Raw genomic sequence first — 23,840 nt, forward strand, 5'->3', positions numbered from 1 at the left:
CTCCTATAGAGGGATAGGGAGATATAACTAGGAGTCCTTGCAAAGGATAACATGGGAATTCATGTAAAACAGCAACTGCCTGCTGGAGCAGAGGAGACACAGATGGCCCTAAATTGCCTTTGAACAGATACATTTAGTGACCACAATTGGGACCGGTCATTAAGTGAAGCGGTCGCTAAGTGGAAAACCATGTGACCATGACTGTGCTTTACTTTCCTTTGCTTTACAGTGTCAGCATGATATAACTCCAAACAGTCGGGTGAGCCCAAACAGTGGGGAAGGTTGCTAGAGCTCAACTCACAAGGAAGCCGGGTAAAAAGGCAAATCTGATAGCCCTTTTTCCCCACTCCCTCATCCTCGGGAACGCTCCCAGTGCTGGGATAATTAGCAAGAAGGAAATAATATTTTTATTTTCATTCATTGGAGAGGAAGGGATTACAAGAGAGTAAGCAGGCACACAATGGAGAATCCACATTGAAAGTGTCAGCCTTACCAGGTAGATCAGACAGGAAACACAACCAGATGAACTAATTCTACTTTATTATAAAGCTACATTAACAGAATCTTGCAAATCTGAAAGTACAATTCTTCCACTATCACCTTTACAGCCCAAGAACTTAGGGAGGATCCCTTCTAAGCTTCTTGTCCCACCCACTATCCAGCTGCAGGCTATGCTGTCTCTGACCATTCCCTAGGCAGCATCTCTTCACCCCGACTCCCAAGGTCTTTCCCCCATACCATTGCAGAAAGGGATGTGTTAACACTGGCTGTTGGCCTAGGGTGCTCACCACCGGCCACTTAAGCCACAAACAAAAGTCTTCAGTGTGAAACTGATTAGGGTCTTGTCAGTGTCACATAGGAGCACAGGCCAGTGGTCTTCTAAGTAACTGATGAAAGTCACAGAGTTAATCTTGTTCACTTGCAGTTAGCAGTTTTTAGAGATGTGCTGCCCTGCAGAGAAAAGCAGTTTAGAAAGAGATAGCTTGTTTAAGCAATCTCTCTGCTCTGTGAGGTGTGAGGGGGAAGGAAAAAACAGGTCAGGCACACGACAATGCATACCGACTGACTGTAATGGTGAGAGATGCTGGAAAGGTCGTAAATGTGGGCATTGGTCACAAAGTTTATTTTTAATCACTGTCGTAACTGCGAACAGTCACTGTCTGAGACAGTTGCTAAGCTAGAACTACCTGTACTCAGGCTGAGAGTTGACATATTATTATTGTTGGTTGCACAGTCAGCCAGATGTTTAGATTGGATTTGGCATTTTTCTCCACCTATCGAGCCCTTCCCAAAGACCTGGGATAGGCAGGTGTTGTTGTTTGATGGTGCTAAAGGTTTTGTTGCAGGATATAAGCTGTTCCAAGCAAAGCTGCCTTCTGCAATTGACTGGTGGTGATTGCGTCACTGCCGAGGGTCTTCAAGGGGTGCTCCAGATGTTTTGTGATTGCACCTAAGGTGCCTATAACTATTGGAACTACCTTTGCTTTCTTTTGCCACAGTCATTCTATTTCTATTTACAGGTCTTCATATTGTGCGATTTTCTCCAGTTCCTTCTCTTCTGTTCTGCTGTCTCCAGGTATTGCAATATCCACTATCCAGACTTTTTTTGTCTTTCTTATCAACAATTGTTAAGTCTGGGGTGTTATTACTATTATTATTATTTAATTAAATTTATATGCTGCTTGACTCCAATGAACATAGCCCAATGAAGTTCCTGCGCTGGACCAGAGCAATGTGACTGCATCAGAGGCAGACTACACAGGGTTCTTGCCCACTGTAGGGCTTCAAGGATTCATGCCTGTGACATGTGCAAAATGGTAGAAAAGTTACGACTGGATGAATGGACATTAGAACAGAGCAATTATCCTTCAGCATCTGTCAGTACCACTTCCCTCCCTTGTGCACGATAGCTCACTAACAAATTTCAGAGACTGCTGTTTTAAATTGTTAAATTCTTTAATACAATTTAGAGACCACCCAACTCCAAACAGCTCTGGGCAGCTTATACATAAAAAAAGTAGAAACAATGAAAAAATAAAGACAGAGTCATAAATGTCCATAGGCGCCTTATTTATTTATTTATTCATCAAATTTATATGGCCGCCCATCTCACAAACAAGTGACTATGAGCAGTATACAGCAAGGCTGAAAAATCATTAATAGATACAGGACAATTATTATTTTTATTTAGAAACTTTTAAAAACTATAAAAACACAAGGCTAAAAGAAAACCAATGTTAGGCAAAGAGCAGATGTTAATAACAATGGAGTCACCTCAGTATCTCACTAGTCCCCTGAGATCCCCAGGCCTGATGGCACAACCAGGTTTTGAGGGACTTCTGCAAAGTTTTCTGACCCTAGTATTGATTTAAGTCTTCCCCATCCCAATACAGTCAAGATGTTTAGATTCTTTAGAAGTACTAGGATGTTAGTTGCCCAGGCTAGCTTTTCAAACATGGATCCGCCTGTATGACTCAGTGACAGGCCAACATATTTGGAGAGGGAACGGCAAAATAAGGAAAGCTGGTATTTCAGCTAACTTAATGAAGAAACTTTCTTTCTCCTCCGTTATAGTTGCACCATTAGCATGATTTGTGAATAAGAAATATCAGTGGATTATCTGACTCCTTTTATAATGTATGCTAAGAGCATCATCTGCTGGCTAATTGTTAAAATTGCTACATCAGTCCCCCCCCCAAAATCAGGAGGGGTCTGGTAGCCCCTTTTCTGACTAACAAATTTTATTCAAAGGCATCCGTTTTCATTGCAGCGTACAAAAGTTTATGCCTTTGAATAAAACTTGTTAGAAAAGGGGCTACCAGACTCCTTCTGATTTGGGGCTATCCGAGACCAGCACACAGCAATCCTCCTACAATTTTTTCCCCCTGGTAGAAGAATCCAACTTTGTCATCTTTCAGGGGAAACTCCTTTTAAGGTATAGGATAATTTGTGGAAAAGACACCACACATGTGGTCACGAAGTGGAACCATTCACCATCTTCTCCCGTACTTTATAGATCTGTTACAAATAAAGCAAGTAAAAACTGACCCCAGCTAATTAAGGTTTGCTCTATGATGTGGTCATAACAAAGAAAAACCCTTCAAAATGATTTAAAAATTAGAAAAAAGGCCTACGTTTGCCTTATTATGAGAAATATTTTCTTTGGGTTGTGCTCGGCAAGTCAGGGCAACAGCTCGACTTTAACCTGGAAGGCTGCAGATTTTCCATCCACTCTACTCTATACAAGCTACGCTATCAAAAAATGTTGGTTTTTTTTTTAAAGGAATTCAGTAAGTACTACAAATTCTATTTTATTTTATGTTAATGAAAAAACCAACCGTCCTGTTAGAAGGCTGTTTTTCTTCGAAAATAAGGCAGTGCTTGTCATTCTCCGCATGGAATGTCAGCTTCCACAAGGCCAGGCATAAAGATCTCATTAGGATCAGCATTTATTAATCTGAAATAACGTGATATCAAAAGCGATCGCTGCTGAAATACTTGATGGCTTTAGGTATCGAGGGGCCCGTTTGGTAAAAATGTGATTCAAATATCATATTTGGTACGAACAGAGTTCCTGCGAGCGTAGTAACCGGGCAGCTTCTTCGCGCCCGTCCGCCGGCCCTTCGTAGCTCTCGCTTCGTTGGAGGCCTCGGGGGAAACGCAGAGGAAGCGTCGCCTTCCACAGCAGCGGCAGCAGCGGCTTTATGGATTTAATGATTGGAAGGGATGAGAACTAAATAAGGGGCTGAAGGGATTTCTGGACCAGTGAAAAGAGAGGGGAGATGATGGGTCTGTTACTATCTGTTGAAAAGAAGGTCGGAAGTTATCTATTTCTTTAGTTATTTCTCTCTCTCTCCTCCCTCCCTCCCTCCCTCCTTCCTTCCTTCCTTCCTTCCTTCCACTAGCCCTCTCTTCTACATCCCACTTTCCCCATTCCCTAACCCTTCCTTCCTTTCTTTATCCTGCTCCTTCCTTCCTTCCTTCCTTCCTTCCTTCCTTCCTTCCTTCCTTCCTTCCTTCCTTCCTTCCTTCCTTCCTTTTCCTATCCTTCCTTCCTTCCTTTTCCTATCCTTCCTTCCTTCCTTCCTTCCTTCCTTCCTTCCTTCCTTCCTTCCTTCCTTCCTTTCCTATCCTTCCTTCCTTCCTTTTCCTATCCTTCCTTCCTTCCTTCCTTCCTTCCTTCCTTCCTTCCTTCCTTCCTTCCTTCCTTCCTTCCTTCCTTTTTTTACCCATGGGAAAAAATATTTAATTAAGAAAAAATTTAAAAACCACAGTAGCGGCACAGCAGCTGCCGCGCAGCCCGCTTCTTTCCACGGAGGGGGCTGCAGGGAAAACGGGCGCTGGCCCTTTAAGCCACGGCTGCCCGCTCCACGGAACTTATTCCTAACGCGCTGCCCAGCCCCGCCCGTCCCCCCGCCCATTCTCTGCGTGGGCGTGGTTGGCATGCGGCCCGGCCCCGCCTTGCTGGGCTACGGCAGCCAATCGGGAGGAAAGGGAGCGCGTAGCATGACCAGTTGAGGCCAGCTCGAGCGGGCAGCAGGAAGGGAAGGGAAGGGAAGGTGCTGCCGGAATCCAGGTCAGCAAAGAAGCGTGGAAGGACCCTGGACTGGGGGGAGGGAGGAGGAGGAGGAGGAGGGAGGGGAAGAGTTATATGGGGGCTGAGATCGGAAGCCCCCTTTGCTCTTGGGGTGCCCATTCCTGGGGGACTTTGCCGGGAGTGGGGGGGGCACAGCGTTTAGAGAGGGGGAAGGGGTGACATTGGTAGTCATTTCTAGCCCATTAGAGCGGTCTTTCTCAATCTTAGCAATTTTAAGATGTGGGGACTCCCAACACTCAGGATTCCCCCAGCCAGCGTGCCTTCGAGCAGTGTTTTTCCAACTTGGCAACTTTAAGATGGGTGGACTCCAGCTCCCGGAATTCCCCAGCCAGCCAGCCAGCCAGCCAGCCAAGCATTGCCGGCAGGGGAATTCTGGGAGTTGAAGTCCACCCATCTTAAAGTTGCCAGGTTGGAAAAACACTGCATCAGAGCAACCCTCTCCTTGGCCTCTCTGATCTCTGCTAGAACCCTCTCCAAATAGGTTGGACTACAAACCCCATCACTTGGAAGGGGTAAGGAGGTAAGGGGAGACGCTCTTGGAGCCATTGGGAGAGCACTCCAGTGACTGCTTGAGGGGCTTTGGGAGGATTTGGGAAGCCAAAGAACCTTGGAAAGAGCCTTCTCACAAATGAGGAGGTGGGCTCAGGCAGCTGAGGGGTGGACCAGAGCTCACTGGATGAAGAAAATAGCCCAGAAGGGAGAAGGAGAAAGACCCTGCTGTGCTAGTTTTCTTATTGCAGGAGAACGTCCCTGTGTGTGTTGTCTGTCCTACGGAGAACATTCCCCAAGACAGTTTCATACGCCTCTTTCTGACGCACACAAATACCATGGGAGGAATCTGAAATAATGGGTCCCCAAATTCTATCGCGTCATCCTGCCTAGTATTTCAAAATAATGTGGGTGGCTTAATGCTAGGATATTTCCATTCATGTTGGACTAGATGGAGTTTAGCTGGGAAGCCTTAGCAGTCAGCCCAGCCCTGCCAGGGCAACAAATCGTTTACTCATGTGCCTACTCGCTAGTCATCTACCCTCTCAGGACTAAAAGTTTGGACATCACCCTCTCCGGAAGGAAAGTGGGCAGAGCAACAGGAAATTGGATTCCTCATTTCCAAGGTGAATTACCAGAATGGCAGTGGCTTCTCTTGAAGCTCAGAAATGAGGACAATGGGAGTGAAATCACATGTTGATAAGGAGGAGGTTCTCTTCAGATTTCTAAGAGCTTTCCAGAAGTATTTGGCTGGCATGGGTGGAAACGGGACTGGGCACAACTGGACTTTGCTTTGACCCAGAAATGTAGCTAAACGAGTAAGATAACTTTATCTTCTAGGAGGTGAAGTGTGACCAAAGCCCACTAATCTTTCTTACTACATTGTGTTCAAAGATTGAGGTCAAAAGTTAATGCAAAAGTGAAATGGAAAACCTGGGCTCCGATTTTCCCCCTTTAAAAATGAAAATCAAAACCACAAAAGTCTACAAGTAAGACGAGCCAACATCATTCTGACTTCTCTTTAGCCTAATATCCATTCCGAGAACAAATCAGATCCATAAAAGGATTCTAAACAGTATAAACTGTCACTAGGCCTTTACTACACCTGTAAAGTAGAAAACCACTTTTTAAAATAACAACAAAACAAAAACCAGTAGTAACCTTTGATTTCTTACAGTACTTTGTTGTATTTTTTATTTTGTTGTTGTTGTTGCCATTTCAAAATTGGGTTCGTTACCTTATTATTATCAGAAAGTTCTTTTTAAATTGTTTGCGTCAACCCAGAGATACTTTTGCAGTCAATCTGGACCATGTAATAAAAAGTAATGCATTAAATATTAAATAGAGGAGAAGAATCAGTCCAGATCCCTCTCCCCTTGTATGATTATTAAATGCTTATTTTTATGATGAGGAAGGTACCAAGGAGTTTGTTCAATGGAGAGCTAATAATTTGTTTAGGTTGCAAATTACTAACAAGATGAAGGTAAAGTATTTTGAAATTCTTACTTCACAATGGTCCAGTTTACCCAATTGATTTCAGTATTTTCAAATACATAGTATAGTATTAAAAAGAATTGCAGAAACAAGAAGGAATACAGAGAGATACAAACTGAATTTGGGGATTTTATAATACGTAGCTCAGAATAATCGTTGGGCCATTAAAGACTGTTGATGAAATATGACTCAGAATCCAAGTAGGTCAACGATTGTATGATTAAATGAATACAGAATACATCAATGGAGATGCAGCAGGGAGAATTTCAGTGGAAGTATATTGAATTCACAATGGGCATTTGGAGAAAAGTGGTATAAGCTGTTTTATCGTTGGCATATGACTTGTCTTGACTGTTAAAATGGACAATTCGTTTTCAAAAAGTTGACAATTTGGAAGTTGAATTCTCTTTGCAACTAGAGATGCTTTTATTAAATCAGGGGTTCCTAAACCTTTTGCCATCACATCTCCCTTTAGTGTAATCTTAATGTACACACCTCCCTAAAAATCCAAACACCCAAATGAACACAAATGAATAATGAAAACAATACAGTGAAACTTTGGGAAAGGTGGATTTACTGTATCAGTGTAACTAAAAAGCTCTTCACACCTCCCCAAGAGAGGTACACCTCACATCTTGGGAAACCCTGTATTAAATTTTGCTAAGCCTTCAAAGTATACTGAACTAGGTTTATACATATTAACTGCAGCAAGGATATTAAATACTTCTGATTGGAGAGGGTGTTTGATCCCTTCCTTGGAAGAATAGCTAATCAAGTTATGGGACTATACTTCAATGTCCAAAATAACTTTGTATTTAAAAAGTAAATCTTATGTAAAATTCAATTCTAACTGGAAACCATTCTTGGACTACAATTTACTATAAGGATTTGTTATACCTGTTATTAGCAATTCATATGTGCTGACCAGGTATTTTTATTTAATGCTTAATAGCAGCTTTTAAACTCTCCTTTAAAAAGGGATACAACACATGTCATAATGTTATAAGTAACTAAGGATGCATTGAAAAATGTTAACCTCTATGACATTTTGGACCCCGTGTTTACTTGTATCTTATTCTTGTATTCTTTTTGTATGTCTTTCATTTTTTATGGCTTATAGTCTTTTCTAAAATGCTTAATGAAAAATATTAAAAGGAAATTAATATGCAGTTTTCCTTTTTTAAATGAATGACAGAAATATGCCAAACTAAAACTTAGTAATGAGCTCAGTTGCCAGTTAGTTAAGATATTTACTTTACTGGCATTCCAGGTGTATTACTGCAGTCTTTGACCAACGTGTCGAAGTTAAGGAGATAATTGCCTATGAATATGATAGTGCTTGGAAGGCTCACCAAAAGGATATTAGCTTTCTAATTTGCACAGCTAAAAAAACTAAACTAAACTAAAAGCCTGCTTTTGCGACAAAGTACAAATTTCCCCCCATCCTTGGACATTCAACAGTGTCTTGAAAGTCCATCTCAACACCTCTGGATGGTGCCAGATTAGCAAACAGAATTTCTATTCCCAGCGACTTGATATATAAAGGAGGAGGCCAAAGAAAACCCCAATAAGAAAAGTACTTCACAAACATTCAAAATGAAAAAGAAACTTGTTTCTTTAGAAGGAGGAAAGACCCACTTTGAGGGCCTTATCTTATGGTGTAGCACATCAGCATGAATGATCCACATTCTCCTCGCTGGGTTGTTGCTCCAAGGCTTGTCTGTGTTGGCTCAGCTTCTAAGTGTTGTCAGGTTATATTGCTCACTTTATGACTAATATCCTCCCTTTTGTCTTGCAGAGGCTGCTGTAAAACATGAGGCTAAATGAAAGGCTGATCAGGCCCTTCCAACCTCCTGCCACTGTCCGAAAATTCTCAAGTAGCCAGGTGTTTTTATTCAAAAGCAGTGGACAATCTGATTCTGAGGACTCGTCAGAGGAGGAGTTCGATGCCATGGAATTACGAGCAAGGGGGAGAGAGCCGCAGCAATGCAGTTCTTCCCAGAGCAGAGCTGGAGACGTGCAGCTTCTAGAACGAGTTGTTAAAGAGGATGACAACCTCAACAAGTTGGCTCTGCAGTATGGGTGCAAAGTAAGAAGTGGCTTCTTTTGAGGAAAGCGATTCCTCTGTTTCTATCAGCTCGATCAACATGGTTTTCATATCAAGCAATGCTGTTAACAGAATGGATTTCTGGTTGAGGATGTTTTAAGATTAGGAAGGGCAATCTGGTATTTCCAGTTGGGAGGCTGCCCAAGTTGTCTGCTCCCAAATGCCGCCTTTAATGAAACAAGCCAAATTAGGAGCTTCCATACTTGCGTTCAGTCCTTTAACTCATTCATTAGACTATTTTTAGCTGATCTAAGAATATTGTGTAACTTGAAAATTAAGGCTGATTAAACTGAGGGTTTAATTAGATCTCAGAATATAAGAAGCTCCCTTAAAAGAACTTGAATCATAGGTTGGTCTACCTAGCAGATGATGGGTCTCCACAGGTTTTGGATTCCAGGTTTCCTCCGCCAGAGATTAATTTGAAGCTGAATTAGAGCATCAATATCATGTAAGAAATCTTTGTCTAGGAAAATCTTAAATATTTGGAGCTTTTTATATTGTTTTTAGGTGAGTAGACTGGGTAGAATGCATCAAATAGAAGTTTACAAAGTTATAAATGATTAGAGAAAGCTTTCTCTTTGTTAATAGTTTGCATGATTTGTTTGGAAGTTTTATACAACGTATCATTTGTTTATGAAATAGCTTGTCTTAGGGGGAAAAAAGAATGAGAGAATTAACCTTTGGTAGGGACCTCTCTTCCTGATTCTGGTTCCTAACAAGGTACAACTTTAGCTTCCTTGCAGACTCACAAAACTTCTGACTAGGCAATGTTATTGGCTCCCTCAACCTGGGGACTTCAGATATGATGGGACTATAACATTTCATGTTGGCTAGAAATTCTGGAAGCTGTAAACTCAAAAGACATAAAAGAAACAGATTTGGAGAAGGCTGCTGTATTCTGTTTTGTTTGGTATAAAACTGCACTAAACTAGTCTTTGATCAAAGTTGTTTTTGAATGTGAATAACTAAACATTTTAACAAAAGAGGAACTTTGGTGTAAGATGCTCCTTTCTTGATCTCTGGCTCCAAAACAGGAACATCCATAGCATCCAGGAACTATACTTGAGCTTTACACTAAACTAGTGCAAGACAATCTTCATTTAACTCTAGTGGAGCATATCACCTGAGTGAGTAGTGAAAACCAGGCAGTAACAGAAGAGGAATGTTTCCACAATACTTCTGAGTGAACACTTTGTTGAATGCAACCAGTGCAGTTATTTAACTGGCAGGAATTAGGGGTACCATCTTGGAACTGAAGTTGTGCTGAATTCTGTCTGGTTGGGATAAAAATGGTGCTGAATCCTAGTATTGTCTGTTGCTATTATCAGTGTCATTACAGAAGCTTATGGTTGGAAAAATACCAAGAATAATAGAGCTAATGCACGAACAAGTTTCCCTGAAGTGCAATGAAATCCTAGGATTATCTCTGGTTTTAGCTGGCAACAGCTGCTAGTACAAGATTAACAAAATCTTACCCTTGACTTACATGAAAGAATTCTGTTAGCTTGCCATTTAACATACAGTACATTACATGTTAATTCTTGTGCAGTTTAGATTTAGATGGCACACTTAAGCTAACCATCTCTTTTTCAGTCTTTTGTTACTATTTACTGAATTTTGAAGTACTGTCCAGTTTTAAAGGACAGTCCCAATGTGTTGCAAGATGAATTTATACATACACACACTTCAAAACGCTAGACGCTTCAATAATCAGGGCTGAGCCCCTTTGGATCCTCAGAAACCAAGTGGGTTTTGCAGTGAGTGTCTAAAGGATATCAAAAAGTGTGCCCAAAAAGTGGTGAAGAAGGGTTCCAGAGACAAGGTGCTTTGGCCGAGAAGGTCCTGATGGTGGTTAATTCTACTAGGTTGGGGTTAGGGTGCACATTCCTGGCTGGACTAGAAAACCTGCCTTTTTTATGGCACCCCTTCCCAAGATTGGATTGGCCTCAATTTTGCTAGTCATTTGTCAGGCATTACAGCCCTGTTTTTTCCAATGGGGTTTCAGGCTGGAATGTTAGATATACAGTGGTACCTCGAGTTACGAACGCCCCTCCTTATGAATTTTTCGAGATACGACCAGCTCCGGCCCCAAAAATTTGCCTCAACTTGTGAACTCCGCCTCGAGTTATGAACCGGATCCGTGGCCATTTTCCCTGCTGCCACGCAGTTGCGGCTTCCTGTGGGCGAGATCGCGGTAGCAAGGAGACGTTCGGTGAGGCTTGTGGTGTGTTTTGTGGCGTTTGGAAGGTGTTTGGTGTGCTTGTCAGCATGGCTCCAAAGAAAATGCAGAGCAGGCTTGGCAAGAATAAGGCTTTGAAGAAAAAAGTGACAATCGAACTTAAGGACATTATAGAAAAGCACGATCGTGGTATTCGTGTGACTGATCTGGCCTTGGAGTACAAGATGGCGAAGTCGACCATCTCGACTATTTTCATGTTTTTGTGGTTTAAAAATAAAATGCATATGTTTCAGTACTGTTTAACCGTATGTATTTACATTGAACCTTATGGAGGAAATTTGCCTCGTGGTGCGACCAAATTCGGAGGGCGGATTAGCCGTATTTACATTGAACCTTATGGGGAAATTTGCCTCGTGGTGCGACCAAATTCGGAGGGCGGAACAGATTAACCGTATTTACATTGAACCTTATGGGAAAATTTACCTCGAGTTGCAACCAACTCGAATTGCAACCAGAGTCACGGAATGGATTAAGTTCGTAACTAGAGGTACCACTGTACTGCCTTTGATGGCCGGATGTATGTCTTTTTTATTTTTATTATTGCTGTGGATTGTTTTAATCTCCTGCTAGCTACCCAGAGTCTCTGGCATGTGGGTGGTCTTATAAATTGATTAAATAAAATGTTTCCCTTTATGAATGTTCCAGGTTGCCGATATCAAGCGGGTTAATAATTTCATCCAGGAACAAGACTTTTACGCTCTGAAATCCATCAAGATCCCAGTCAAGGTTAATGGACTGCTGACAGAGACCAGGGATGAGTTGCTGCCCCTTCGGACCGCTGCTTTGCTACCTGAGTTCTCTGCATCCATAGATCCAGATAATAGGAATGGTGACAACGGACAAATTGATCAGTATTTCAGAGGGATTGACCAAAACATTGAAGAAATGACACACATGGAAATCCCTCCATGTGCAGATCACTATGTTGAACCTTCAAATTGGCCATCTCTGGAGCAGAAAGCAACCTGTAGTGGAGCAGATTACGGGATCCAGTGGTGGAAAGCAGTCTTTGTTATGCTTCTGATAGGAATCGTTTTGCCTGTGTTTTATATTGTCTATTTTAAGACCCAGCAACTGGACATGGTTCCCAATACCTCCAACACGACAGATCCCATTAACAACTCAGTGAACAGTTCACTGGTGAGAAGATCAAACCATGTTGGGCAAGAAGAAAGTACCCCCACAGCCCGTACCACCAAACAAGCTTTCATCCCATCAGGGGGATGACCCCACCTACCCCCCCCCCACCCCCAAATGAGCTGGAAGTGACAAGATATTCTGTTTTTTGCAAGTATTGCATCAGCAGACCACAGCTCTGTTGTTTGTGGTTACTAATGAACTTTGGACGAAAACCAAGCTAGGGAAAAACAGGGCAAAATGAGTCATGGAAAGTAACTAGTCAATTGTGATTCTGTTCCCACTTGCAGGAAGAGATGGGCCATTTTTTAATACCACAAATGAGTACAGAATCCTAACCCACAGCAGCATCCCATAAATGCCCATGTTCTCCTCACTAGACCTCAGCTACCCAAAATCTTTCTTTCCTCATTCATGTTCCCCTGTTGCTGTTAAAATACATTTCTCTTAATGCTGTGTTACTGGGGTAGCTTTTTAGTTTAAGCACTGTTTTGGTGATATCCCTGTTCCTCCAGCAGTATTTTGTGATGCATGGCCCTTTTGGAGAAATCGATCCAACCGGATAATCCAGCAAAAGCTGGAACATTGCATGTGTATGGTTTTTAAAGTTAACAAATTGATTAAAAGCCATGTTTGAGATCTGCAAATTAGGGTTTGGGGGTGTTTTTTGCATACATACATACAAGTTGCCAGTGTACGTCTAGTTTAGAGCGTGTGGCCAAGGAAACTACAGGTCCATTTTGACATCAACCAACCTCAACTGGAGAGGGTCTTTTTATTTTTAATGTGCATGTTTTAATGTGCATTTATGCTGTGTCTCTTACAGACCCGCTGAACATACAGAGATTATGCCAGCATCCCATTTATGGAGGTGTGTATGTGTGTGTGTGTGCACGCGTGTGTGTGTAACTGGCCAAAAAACTTCCTGTGAGTTTCTTGACTGGGAGGATTGTTGAATGTGAGGCTTAATCTCACTAAATTTAAGCTAATTCAGATGTTGGGCATAGGGGCAAATGATCCATCAAGGAAGAAAAAGTTCTGAGTTTTGAAGAGAGGGGTCATTTAAGGGAAAAGAATGGGGGGAGGCAGTTTAGAGTTACCTCCCTGATGGTGGGAGAGAAGCAAAAGGTACAGCTGTTCTTCAGGGCCCTTCAGAGCAGTTACAAGGCAATGTTTGCCCTTGTTGAAACAATGCCACTTTAAAAGATGCAGGACAACTGTCACGTGGCAATTTCTGCTCTGTCTGCTTCCTTTCCCCACAGGTTGGTTTTGTTATTCTAATTAGTTATATCCAGTGCCTTGCAAACAACATAAGCGAATTTAAATAAAAATATATTGTTCTCAGACAAAGGCATTCATGGGATCCTCCTTACACGAGCAATCGATTGCAAGGATCCTGTAAAGCAGGAAGGCGCGTGCAAGAGAGAAGCATGAAATGTGGCTTCTCTAGCAGCCATGTGTAGTCTTCCTCCCTTGACTGGCATTGGCCATGTTGCTCAGACATGGTTAACTGAACCACAGGTTACCAAACTCAGTTTCTGGATCTGCCTAACATTAAGCTATCACTTATTTGGCTCACTTGGTTAGCTTGTGGTATGTCTTGCGTGAACACAGCCAATAAGGGGCTACATGGAGGCCTTTGTCCCCCAATTTGTCTTGTCCTTGGGCAATTGTTCTAAAATGCTGGCTTCTTCCCCTTTCATTGTTTGATTAAGGGTGAATCTAATCTCAGAGTTGGGTGAAATACCTATTTTATCATGAGCAAAAACCAACCTGCAGTGGGATAATTGGACTTCCTTCACTGCTCTTCATAAAGCATCAATCATCAAGGGGAAGGTATGCCTACTATTAAACAGTTCTTCCCAAATCCAGTTGTGTGCCCCTGGAAACTAGCAGGAAGATGGTTGCAAAGGAAAATTATTAACATTCTTTCAATTGCATTTCTTTCAGATATTAAAACAAGACTTTCTTAGGTCCATGCCAGATTGGTTTACTAATTTCCATTTCCTCTTCATTCAAGCAACTGACAATCCAGTAACAAAACAGAGGGATTTAGCTGACCGTATTGCAGAAAGGAGGCAAATCAAAAGTATTCAGTAAACAAAGAAAATGAGTCCCCTTTTAATATAACATGAAGCTGAATTCATGAAGTGAAAGGAATCATAACTTAGGAGTGACAGAAAATCGAAGGCAATGAACTTAAAATGTGTATGGCAATGTTGTCCACTTTGACTAGGTTTGTGCTAGTACTTAGCTTATTGACAATCAATTTTTGTGTGTTTTTGTTGTTTTTTGCCCTGTGATATGGTTTTATCAAGAACAGGGCAGAATAGAATCTGGGTTTATCCCTCAATCTTAGCCACAATTGCTAGATTTACAGATAATGCTGTCAAATTAAGATTTATAAACTACAGTACTGGGTTCATGCCAAACAAATTCCATTATGGCCTTAACTCCCTCAGTGATTCCAGAGAGAGAGGACAACATAAATTGGAGAAGTCAATTTTGTAAAAACTTCAGCTTTTGTTAAAGATGTTTCTAGTCCCTGTAGTTGTGAAATTTATGATTAAATAATTGAAACTAAAGGGACACATGAATGTCTTACAGAGCGGGGTTTCATATTCTACGTGTCACCTTGCTTTTCCCAAGGTCAACAAAAACAAGATATACAAAAGTGTGGACCATTTAATTCAGCTTTCTGGGTGCAAAATCTGGATTGTAATTAGAAAATCAAGGCCCTCGTTCTCCAATCTGGTGCTGTCTAGATGTTTTCCATTAGAATTTCCATGGCAGGGTTCCCAAGGTTTATTATTCTGCAGTCTCCTATCTATAACGTTCCAGTTCATTGATGTTAATGCAACCTGGCTAACCAATCTGAGTAATTCAAGCAGATAATGTCCTATGGTTCCAGATCATGTACCATGTCTTCCAGTTATCAATTATCTTCTGGAACGCAGGAGAAATGTAACATTTTAATGTACATCTTGCAACACTGAAGTTCTTTTAATGTGTATTGGTCAGGCGAAAGTTTTGAAGTAAAATGGTAGCATCTTGAATACGGTGAAACGGAAAGGAGCTTGTCCATCTCCTTCCTATGCAGAGTTTCCTTTTTCCACCCCATCCTCCATCACTGTAACTCATGCGTAAATAAATAAGAAGTATTACACACTACACTTGCTCTTAACCAAAAGGCTGAGAAGAAAAGCATTTCCCTTTTCTAAAACTCAAATACTGTAATAAAAAGTAAGCATACCTGATTTTATGCTGTTCTTAGGCTGACACAGTTTAGGAGTCTTTGGACTATTTTTTTGAGTATTTAAATGTATCATCTTTGGGCTATGACTCCGTTTTAATAAACTTGAAACATTAAGTTTATCTGTTAAAGTATGCAACTATTCGCTGCATGTTCATTTAGTGATCCTAGTAATTTCTCAGCAACAGGAACTTTCTCTCATACACACACAGACCAGGGTTTAGAAGCAAAAAGAAACTGACACTGAGGCACTTACAGAACAAAGAAGAAAAGTCATTTTAAATACCCCTAGCTATATTCCAGGGATTTTCAGATCAGATTGTGTTCAGTTTTATGAGGATGATCCTGCTTTTTCTACGTGTATCATTCGATCCAAAGAAAATTAAGTTGTTTTCATGTGTCAAGAGGATTGTTTAAATGAGGCCTTTCCAAATACTCCTTTTTCATCAAGTGAGTAAAGCCAACAGGCACAGGGCAGATACCTGAATGAACGACTGCAGCTGTTAACAGCTCACCTGAAGGCTCTCCGGCTTACATGTATCACTCTAAGCCATGACTACCTAACTACAGTTTGCTGAATAAATCACCATTTGTTGGTGTTCATCTAAGATGCTAAGCCAATTTCAAAAAAGCCACATTACAATTTAGTGTGAACCTGGTCTATGCCTAAAATATGCCACTGTTAAAAAACAATTCAGCTATTATTATTTCTCGGACTGAATATAGATAATTCATCTAAGTCAGCCATAGAACACAAATGTAAAATTGCATTTTTAAAAATTGACATTGCATGCAATGGACACCCCTCTTTTACTTGGTTACCAAAAATGCACTTGTGATAGCGGACCCGTCCAAATTTGTGAACTAGTCCAATCAGAAATCCATTGCTCACCATGGAGTGTCTAACTGAGGGACAGATAAAGTTAACATGATTGTGAATCTTGGACTGCAGTTAAGATGGATCATGCTTCTAAAACGGTGAAGATCATTTGTTTTACCTCAGCCTTCAGTTGGGTAAGTTGGACTGTAATTAGCATCTCTGAGCCAGTGATCGTGACAGCCCATGATGATGTAGTTTGACATTTCTGGAGGGCGCCAAGTCGGACATGTTTGATTTAGATAGTCAAGACTGAGCTAGCATAAATGAATTTACCTTGCTTTTTTCATGTACCACCACATAGCAAAAGCCTGATGCAGTCAGACAATTCCACTTTCAAGTTCATACAGTAGGCACTGCTGACGGGACAATGACTACTGAAAATGAACCAAGCTTAGGAAGGACTCAGAGCAGGGAAAGGCAGAGTCATCAAGCATTCTAAATATGAGTGAGTCTGATATACACAGTAAAAGCCAGTATTTTTACTTTAGTGAATGCAAGATACAAATATTTTACAACAACTTCTAGCATTTTCTTAACCATTTGATAAAAAGTTCACTAGAATATTTATTGTATAATGAAGAAAAAAACACCACATTCAGGGAAAAAGATTAACTTAATTTTTTTTTTCTTAAAGATTCATCTTAAAGATGGCAACAAAGTCCAGCTTGTGCCGCCAGGCGGCTTTAACCGCAAACAGCTTCGTCTGTGAACTGTCGACTACAAACAATTACCAAGTACATATATATTTTTTATTTTTTTAAAAAAAAGCTTTTCTTTTTTAAATATAGCAAAGCAGTGTTTTCTTGCACAACAAAGTGAGGAAAAAAATCTTTTTTTTTTCTTTTAAGTCTTTCACATTCTAAATTTCAAACTTTTTCCCATGGCTGATCTGGGAGGAGTCATTTATGTTCCTTATTTACTATGTATTTCTTGTGCACACAGTACACTTGCCTATGCATTAATGTCCTATATAGGTAAAAGGCTAAAGCATTTCCAACTAGGATTTTGCAGTGCTGTGCAATCCCAGGAAAAGATGCAGCTGCTTTAAAGAGTTGCATACAGCTGATACATCTGTGCCCTCATACATTCCAAAGCACCTTTCTGGAATTGTTCCAAAGTGCTGCACAGCCTTGTTTCTTTACATGCCTTTATTTTAAAAAAGAATGTATTATTAATAAGTCAAATCAATGTTATCCTCCGCAACTCCTTTCTAGAAAGATTTGTTTGTAATGCAGTCTTGCTGAAATCTTACTGTAAATGCATTACACACCAATACCTCCATTGTTTAAACTCATTCATTAGCTTAAAAGGAGGAAGTATTTGAACAGTCTTATCAGGTAAATTGTTTAATTAGTAAAAGTCACTCTAAGAGGATGTAGCCCTCTGTCAAGCTAGTAACACCCTAGAAATCTCAAAAAGGATGGATTGTTCACTGCTTTGAAAGCACTCCTTTGACCAATATATCCATTATATCCCAGCATATCAACTTACCTGATATCCTTGTTTTCAGCAAGTGGAGGGTTTGTACTGGGGCTCTTTCAAGCCACAGATCTCCCCAGTGGAAGTGTACTGGCCGAGAAACCACACTATACCTCCCTGTATGTCTGGATGTTTTCAAGGTGTTGCTACAATCCCATGGACTGGGTCTGAGAACCAGAATCAAACCAAAGAGCAACTTCAGGCATGCTTTAGGCTGAGGATTTTGCAAATAGTTTTTCAGCATCTTAAAGAGCAGGTCCTTCTCCAGCCACATCTTCCATGATGTAATACAAACTTCAAAAACAGTTCGTCATGCAATCTATTGGTAGTCCTTGTTCAGCTAATGCTTTGTTAAGAGACTGTTCACAGTTACGACGGTGATGAAAAAGTAACTTTGCAACCAATCTTTGCATTTATGACCTTTGCAGGTCTGTAAAGCAAAGGAAAGCTGAAGTCGCAGTTTCACTTAGCGATTGCTTCACTTAATGACTGAGTGGCTGGTCCCAACTGTGGTCGCTAAACAAGGACTACCTATACAAGAAGCAAACTTGGGACTGGTGAGGCATGTGCAGCTAGTTGAAGGGCTCTTTGGATGCCTGACTGGCACCCCCCACAGAAGCCTCCGCTACTGAATAATTGCACAATTCTTGCTGGAGGTGGGGGGGTGATGATTCACCAATACATTGCCCTATAAATGTTTTGGATCACTGCAGCAACGTCAGTGCAAAACCTTGTATTTGGTACAAAGGAACAGCAAATGATAGCACAGAACCACCAACTCACTCAAATGCCAAAGTACAGGATGCAGCTATAACTAACTTAGCATAAACAATCCTATCTGCGGTTGCAACTTTATCAATAGGGTCAAAGGGTAGTATTTCCAAAATGTCTAGAGTTACATTATTAGTGCTAATTATAAAAAGTCACTTTCATTTTCATGATGTGAAGTTCTTCCACAGGAGAAAACAAGGAGAGATCCTAGAACAACATGTTGGGCCGAGAATTAACAGTCTGATTTCAAGAAGCAATTCTTCCAAAAAAAAAAAAGTTGGTTGGCTTAATATACAAAGCCGTTTTGTGTATTGTTTTTAAAAAGACGTATGGTGATGTAACTCCTTACAGACCTGCATAGGAATAAAGACTATTGAGATACAGTCAGCAGAGCCATTTGCATTAAGGCACACAAGAAATGAGACAGTAAATGTGAAATGAAGAACTCCCATGTGAATCTGCAGGAATGTCCATGTAGCGCCCGAGAAACATGCCCTTTCAAAGCATCAGAAGGATCTCTGAAGTGGTTGTGTCATTCCCATGTGAGGGAGCAGGGAGGATTGAGGGCATTTTCTATTCTACACTATCAGGTTGGAAGTCTTTAGTTCCTTTTAGTTCCTCAAAACACTGAGAAATCACAAAGAAGAGGGGCAACTGGTACTTTTCCAAACCGAAAAACAATTACAAAGGGCACAATCCACCACTAGTATATACAGTTATTAATAAGATGGAAGAAGAAAACAAGAATATGTAAAGTTTTAAAAAGGGAACACTTTCATTTTTGCTTAGTATGAGTACATGTCCAGCAAGCCACACCTAAGAGGTTTAGAAGGGTGGTAGGTTAGAGAAAATGTAGGTCCAAACTTAACCTTCAAACTAAATTTCTCAGCATTGCAGAATTAAATTTCATGTGTTCTGAAATGCTATCTATTTTAGGTATGAAATAGAATTACTATTTCACTCCCAGGAAAAATCAAAAGAAAGCAGTCAATGACTTAGTGTCTTATAAAGACTGGCTCACATTTACAGTAAATCACATGTTCAGATATACTTTTCATGTAGTTACACACGACTAAAGTCCATAGGGTTACTGATTCTCACAAATAGGTTTCCCTGCATTTGTACTGACAGACTCCAACCTCAAAGCAGTTCTGCCACAGCAATTAATATGTCAAATGTGAATTGATCCACAGAAACGAATTGTATTTGGACTGCACTATAGGACGGTTAGCACTGCTTGCAGATCAACACAATCATATTTGCGAATTGGATGACTTCCTTATACTGCAAGAGAGAATCCACTGAAATGAAATGGCTAAAGTGAGTTTTACTTTCTTCTGCACCCAACTCTGTAAGATACTGACACATGCACCCGTATTGTACACAATAAGGCCAAATTTAGACTTGGCATTATGCTGTCTTTAAATCTAAATTAGTGCAAATGAAAGCCAGGGAGGAGCTTTTGGGCCTAAAGATGTAAATACTCTAATGTGTGCTCTAAAATACATGTTGGATATGTGAACACACCAGAGGAAACTCCTAAACATCTGCCCAAAAAAGTGTAAACACTCTTTCTAAATAACTCTCGTTAGCAAAATGCTTGTAAAATATACCTTGTCCAAAACTTACACAGACCACTTCAAAATCCCCCCTTCTTTTTGCTTCTCTGTGCATGTTTCCATTACATGAACAATATGATCGTTCCCCTAGCCCCAGAACAGGCATTTTCAAATAATGCCTTTTAAAACCATGTTACAATATCTTTTTCTATTTATGCAGGATGAACTCAATACCAGATTTATATAAGCGGGATTAGGGAAGGATTTATCACTTTACTATCTATATACATATATATTTTATATATATAAATATTGAGATATATATATATATATATATACACACACAAATATACACTTGTACATATATATGTATGTGTCTCTCTGTGTGTATATATTTATAAAACGTATAAGGGAAGCTTTACTATACAGCACAAAAAAAGAGTACAATTTTAACAAACACATTCACCACCAGTGATGGGGGACAACCCCTTTTTAAAACACCCTTTGAAAAAATCTGAATATTAATTAAACCCAAAAGAAAGTACAGTATATTGAACAAAACAGTAAATATTAAACAGTGAGTACTCTACTAATAAGGACCTCGCCTTTTCTTCTTTTTTCTTCAAGTTGGCGTCAATCCACAAAAATATACTTTTTAATCTGGTGAACGTACAATACATACGTACTTACACCAAAAGGTGATAATATATTTAAGATGCTATATACACAAAATTTGGCTCAAATTTTAATTTACATAAAGAATAATAAGTATTCATGGCTTATTTTTCCCTAAGGTTCTGCCTGCAATTTTTTTTCCTTCCTCCCCTGAAAGTAAAAATAGACAGTCAAAAATCAAGTTAGAACTATACCCTACAAATTAAAAAAAAAACAAACAACTACACCATACAACTTTGGCTTGTATAAATAATTCATAGCAGAATGTGTTCAAAAGTACATATATAACTTTCTATATAGTCTTCAAGGGAGGTATGGTTTTCTTTAATAAAAAATATACACGAGCTAAAATTGTTTCTCTATATTTTAAAAAAGGTAAGATTAACATAAGAAAGCTTTTAAAACATATTCCAATTATAACTTAATATATTAATTCTTTTTCTTTATAGACTATTTCATAGGCTAATATCTTCTGAAGATTTCATGCGTATTACTTATGTGTCTGTCTCACATGGTTAAAAAAATCTTATCAGACCCAGTATTGTTTTGCACGTGCAAAAACAGGAGTTTGTGTGTGTTTTTAAAATAATACCAGCCCTTCTCCATGCATTCTTTGCAAGAGAGACCCATGCTAGACTGGGTAAGAGAGAGGTCATCCTATGTACAGTATTGCTTTCTTTTTCTACTGCTCTGCTGCTACAAAGCATAATTTTAATTACAGGAAACCACACAACTGTTGAAAAACACACAGAAACACTACTAGAGGCAGGCCCTGATGGTTCAGCCATCTAATTTGATAGTTTATATAAGGGGGAGAATATTTCTTTTGCACAACAAAGAACAAAGTCCAGCGTTAAGTGCCAGATGAGGCCAATGCCTACGAGGATTTTGTTACACTTGTTTAACCCATAGGGCATCTGCAACCATATAAAAAGTTGGTACTAAGTGCCCAATTTTTCTTTTTGTGTCTTGCTACACACACATTCACACATATATATGTATACAAAGATATATATATGCATGTATATATATATTATATATATATATATATATATACACATATAAATATTTATTTGATGTCCTTATTTATAAATTTAGATATGTCAGGACTGTTCATTGGGATAACTCAAAAGTAGAAACCAAAGTAGAGAACTGGAGGCTTATGTCACCCACGTGTCCATTCTCATCCGCTTGACTGTGGGGCTCTCTCTATCTTCTGAATTTGGAGGTCTTCCCAGCCCGACTGGCGAATGGAAGTCCCCCCGTGGGTCCTCCCGATCACTGCCATCATAGGAACTGCTGGAGCTGCTGAGACTATCAACGGGAGAGCGACCCATTTCCTGCCTTGACTGTTGAGGAGGTGGTGGTTGCTGTGGCTGCGGTTGAGATGCCTGTTGCTGCGGCTGGAACGTGGAGGGAGTCACCCTGTCTCGAGGAGGTGAAATCGGTTCAGACTTAATGTTAAGATTTTGATTGGTGTTGATGGATAAACTGGAACCCTGGGATAACTGGCTTCCCGTTCTAATGAAAGCCAGGGAGAAAGAGAAGAAAAATCATGGTTTACTGCACTTGCCAGAGCCAAAATTTAAGAAGCTCAACCTTGCATCAAAGAAATTAGAATGTGATGTTTAGTAAAGCAAATGGAATATGGGGGGAGGGGGCAGGGGGGGAAATGAAATGCATTACTAGTCAAAACAAAGTGCAAATGTGACTATATGGAGACAACGAAACTAGTTCCTCCAAAACCCAGTTGTGCTAGTATTCTCCAAACATTTGGAACACTGAGACCTAGTCTTATAAATTGGTTTGCGTGTCATATTAATCAATTAACATTAATTAGCAGAGTTGGCTGAATACACCACATCTGGTTGGGTGCCCTTATCCCTTAAGCCAAAGCAAATAAATCACATTATGATTTAGGGAAGTGTGGGAAGCTAGTCATTGTGTTCATCCAAAAGTGGCAGTAGTTATTATTTGTCCTATTAGTAATCAGCCTTTACCACAATCATATTATATCTAACACATTTCTTAAAAACGACTGAGGATGGGAACAGTAACTGGAAATAAATTACATACCCGTGTTTTAATCACTTGAAAATGAACTACGTTTGTGCAATCTGATACAAAGACAGCATCAAAAAGATACAGAAGTCACAACTTACACGTGACCACATCTGCTCACTGGCACTGTCATGAAGGAGAAAACAAGCTTGTATATAATGGCCCTGTTAGCACAACACACTTCAAGGAGTCAAAGAATGTATATACGGAAGTGTGTTATGCAAATCCTAATCTAGTTAATCAACATTAACCTCTGACTTTTATGAAGCTAAACTAACTTCCCACCATCAAATGGGTCATGCAAACTGCTTTTGCTGGATGTGAGAGAGGAGAATGATCATTTCCCATCTCTGAGACAGAGGCAAAATATTAGAGCAGCCTGAAGAAAATGGGATTACTTCAGGAATTCTGTTTCACTTTTTAGTTTTTCACCTTCCTACAGCTGGAGAAGTATATTAAAAAAGTTTAGGAAGAAGTGGGGGAAGCCACTTGCAACCACTTTTTGCACCTGCAACTGCTTTTTCCCCCATGCTCCAGTGGGGAGGAGAAGAGGACCAGGAAATGACAGTCATCCGATCTCTTTTGTAGTGGGTGGGAAGGTTCAGAAAATAACCCCTTCTTGGCTGGCCAAGTGATCCACAATTGATTGTGTGCTGCTGGTGCACAAGGAAGAGTCAAGGGACCAGAACAGATGAGTGGGGCTATTATACTGTTGGAATACAGCAGCCTGAAGGAATTGGGAAAAACCTGACACTTTTCCAAGCCACTTTTATTCTTTTGAGTCAAAAGGAGAGTGTTAAGAACTTTGATTTTAATCCAGTTACAGGAATTTGTAAAGAAACTAAACAGAGGCTTGTTTTTCATGGTCTCTGGCAATTTATACCAAAATCTATTACAGGCTTTTCATTTCATTTCATTTCATTTGTTCTGAGAGTGACGGGGTAAGAAAAGAATACAAAACTTCCTTTGAAAATATTAATTCTTAAGCCTGCAAAAATACAGGAGTTTTGCAAATCAAAAATTGTTATTTATTCTTCCTGATAAAACACACATGCACATCCAACTGACTAAAAGCTAGAAATTAAAGAACACCGTAGTG

At 40.1% G+C, this 23,840-nt stretch overlaps 3 protein-coding genes across 11 annotated transcripts in view; 2 read left to right on the top strand and 1 right to left on the bottom strand.

Annotated features, from left to right (window-relative positions):
- The window catches only part of ADAMTS17 (ADAM metallopeptidase with thrombospondin type 1 motif 17), a 156,540-nt gene extending 154,856 nt beyond the window's left edge, over positions 1 to 1,684 (top strand). The window contains exon 23 of the mRNA XM_088136415.1: positions 1,521 to 1,684. Coding sequence (XP_087992541.1) covers positions 1,521 to 1,669 — 149 coding nt within the window. The 3' untranslated portion in view covers positions 1,670 to 1,684. The remainder of the gene's footprint in view (positions 1 to 1,520) is intronic.
- A 2,794-nt stretch (positions 1,685 to 4,478) lies between these two features.
- On the top strand, positions 4,479 to 12,710 carry LYSMD4 (LysM domain containing 4). 3 transcript variants are annotated; one of them, XM_088136425.1, is made up of 4 exons: positions 4,481 to 4,576; positions 5,538 to 5,712; positions 8,379 to 8,669; positions 11,572 to 12,710. In XM_088136425.1, exons 3-4 carry the CDS (start codon positions 8,394 to 8,396, stop codon positions 12,151 to 12,153), a joined length of 858 nt encoding a protein of 285 aa, XP_087992551.1. In that variant the 5' UTR covers positions 4,481 to 4,576; positions 5,538 to 5,712; positions 8,379 to 8,393; the 3' UTR covers positions 12,154 to 12,710. The 3 variants fall into 3 exon arrangements, with proteins under 3 accessions (XP_087992552.1, XP_087992551.1, XP_087992553.1); XM_088136427.1 differs by having other exon boundaries at positions 4,505 to 4,576; positions 5,636 to 5,712; XM_088136426.1 differs by lacking the exon at positions 5,538 to 5,712 and having other exon boundaries at positions 4,479 to 4,576.
- A 3,943-nt stretch (positions 12,711 to 16,653) lies between these two features.
- Positions 16,654 to 23,840, bottom strand: part of MEF2A (myocyte enhancer factor 2A) — a 77,759-nt gene continuing 70,572 nt past the window's right edge. For all 7 annotated transcript variants that reach the window (XM_088136422.1, XM_088136420.1, XM_088136418.1 and 4 more), the window contains one exon: positions 16,654 to 22,201. In XM_088136422.1, the coding sequence (XP_087992548.1) occupies positions 21,841 to 22,201 (361 nt within the window). In that variant the 3' untranslated portion in view covers positions 16,654 to 21,840. The remainder of the gene's footprint in view (positions 22,202 to 23,840) is intronic.

Source organism: Python bivittatus, unplaced genomic scaffold (assembly GCF_059951505.1).
Source record: "Python bivittatus isolate LINGU-HERP-01145 unplaced genomic scaffold, Pbiv_v1 ctg000140_np1212, whole genome shotgun sequence".
In the NCBI taxonomy this organism is placed as follows: domain Eukaryota; kingdom Metazoa; phylum Chordata; class Lepidosauria; order Squamata; family Pythonidae; genus Python; species Python bivittatus.

What these genes read in the sequence shown, in the direction of transcription:
- LYSMD4 (XM_088136426.1), top strand. Translation starts at nt 8,394, where the DNA reads ATGAGGCTAAATGAAAGGCTGATCAGGCCCTTCCAACCTCCTGCCACT. An exon ending in CTCTGCAGTATGGGTGCAAA is followed by an intron (nt 8,670 to 11,571) that starts GTAAGAAGTGGC and finishes TGAATGTTCCAG; the next exon opens with GTTGCCGATATCAAGCGGGT.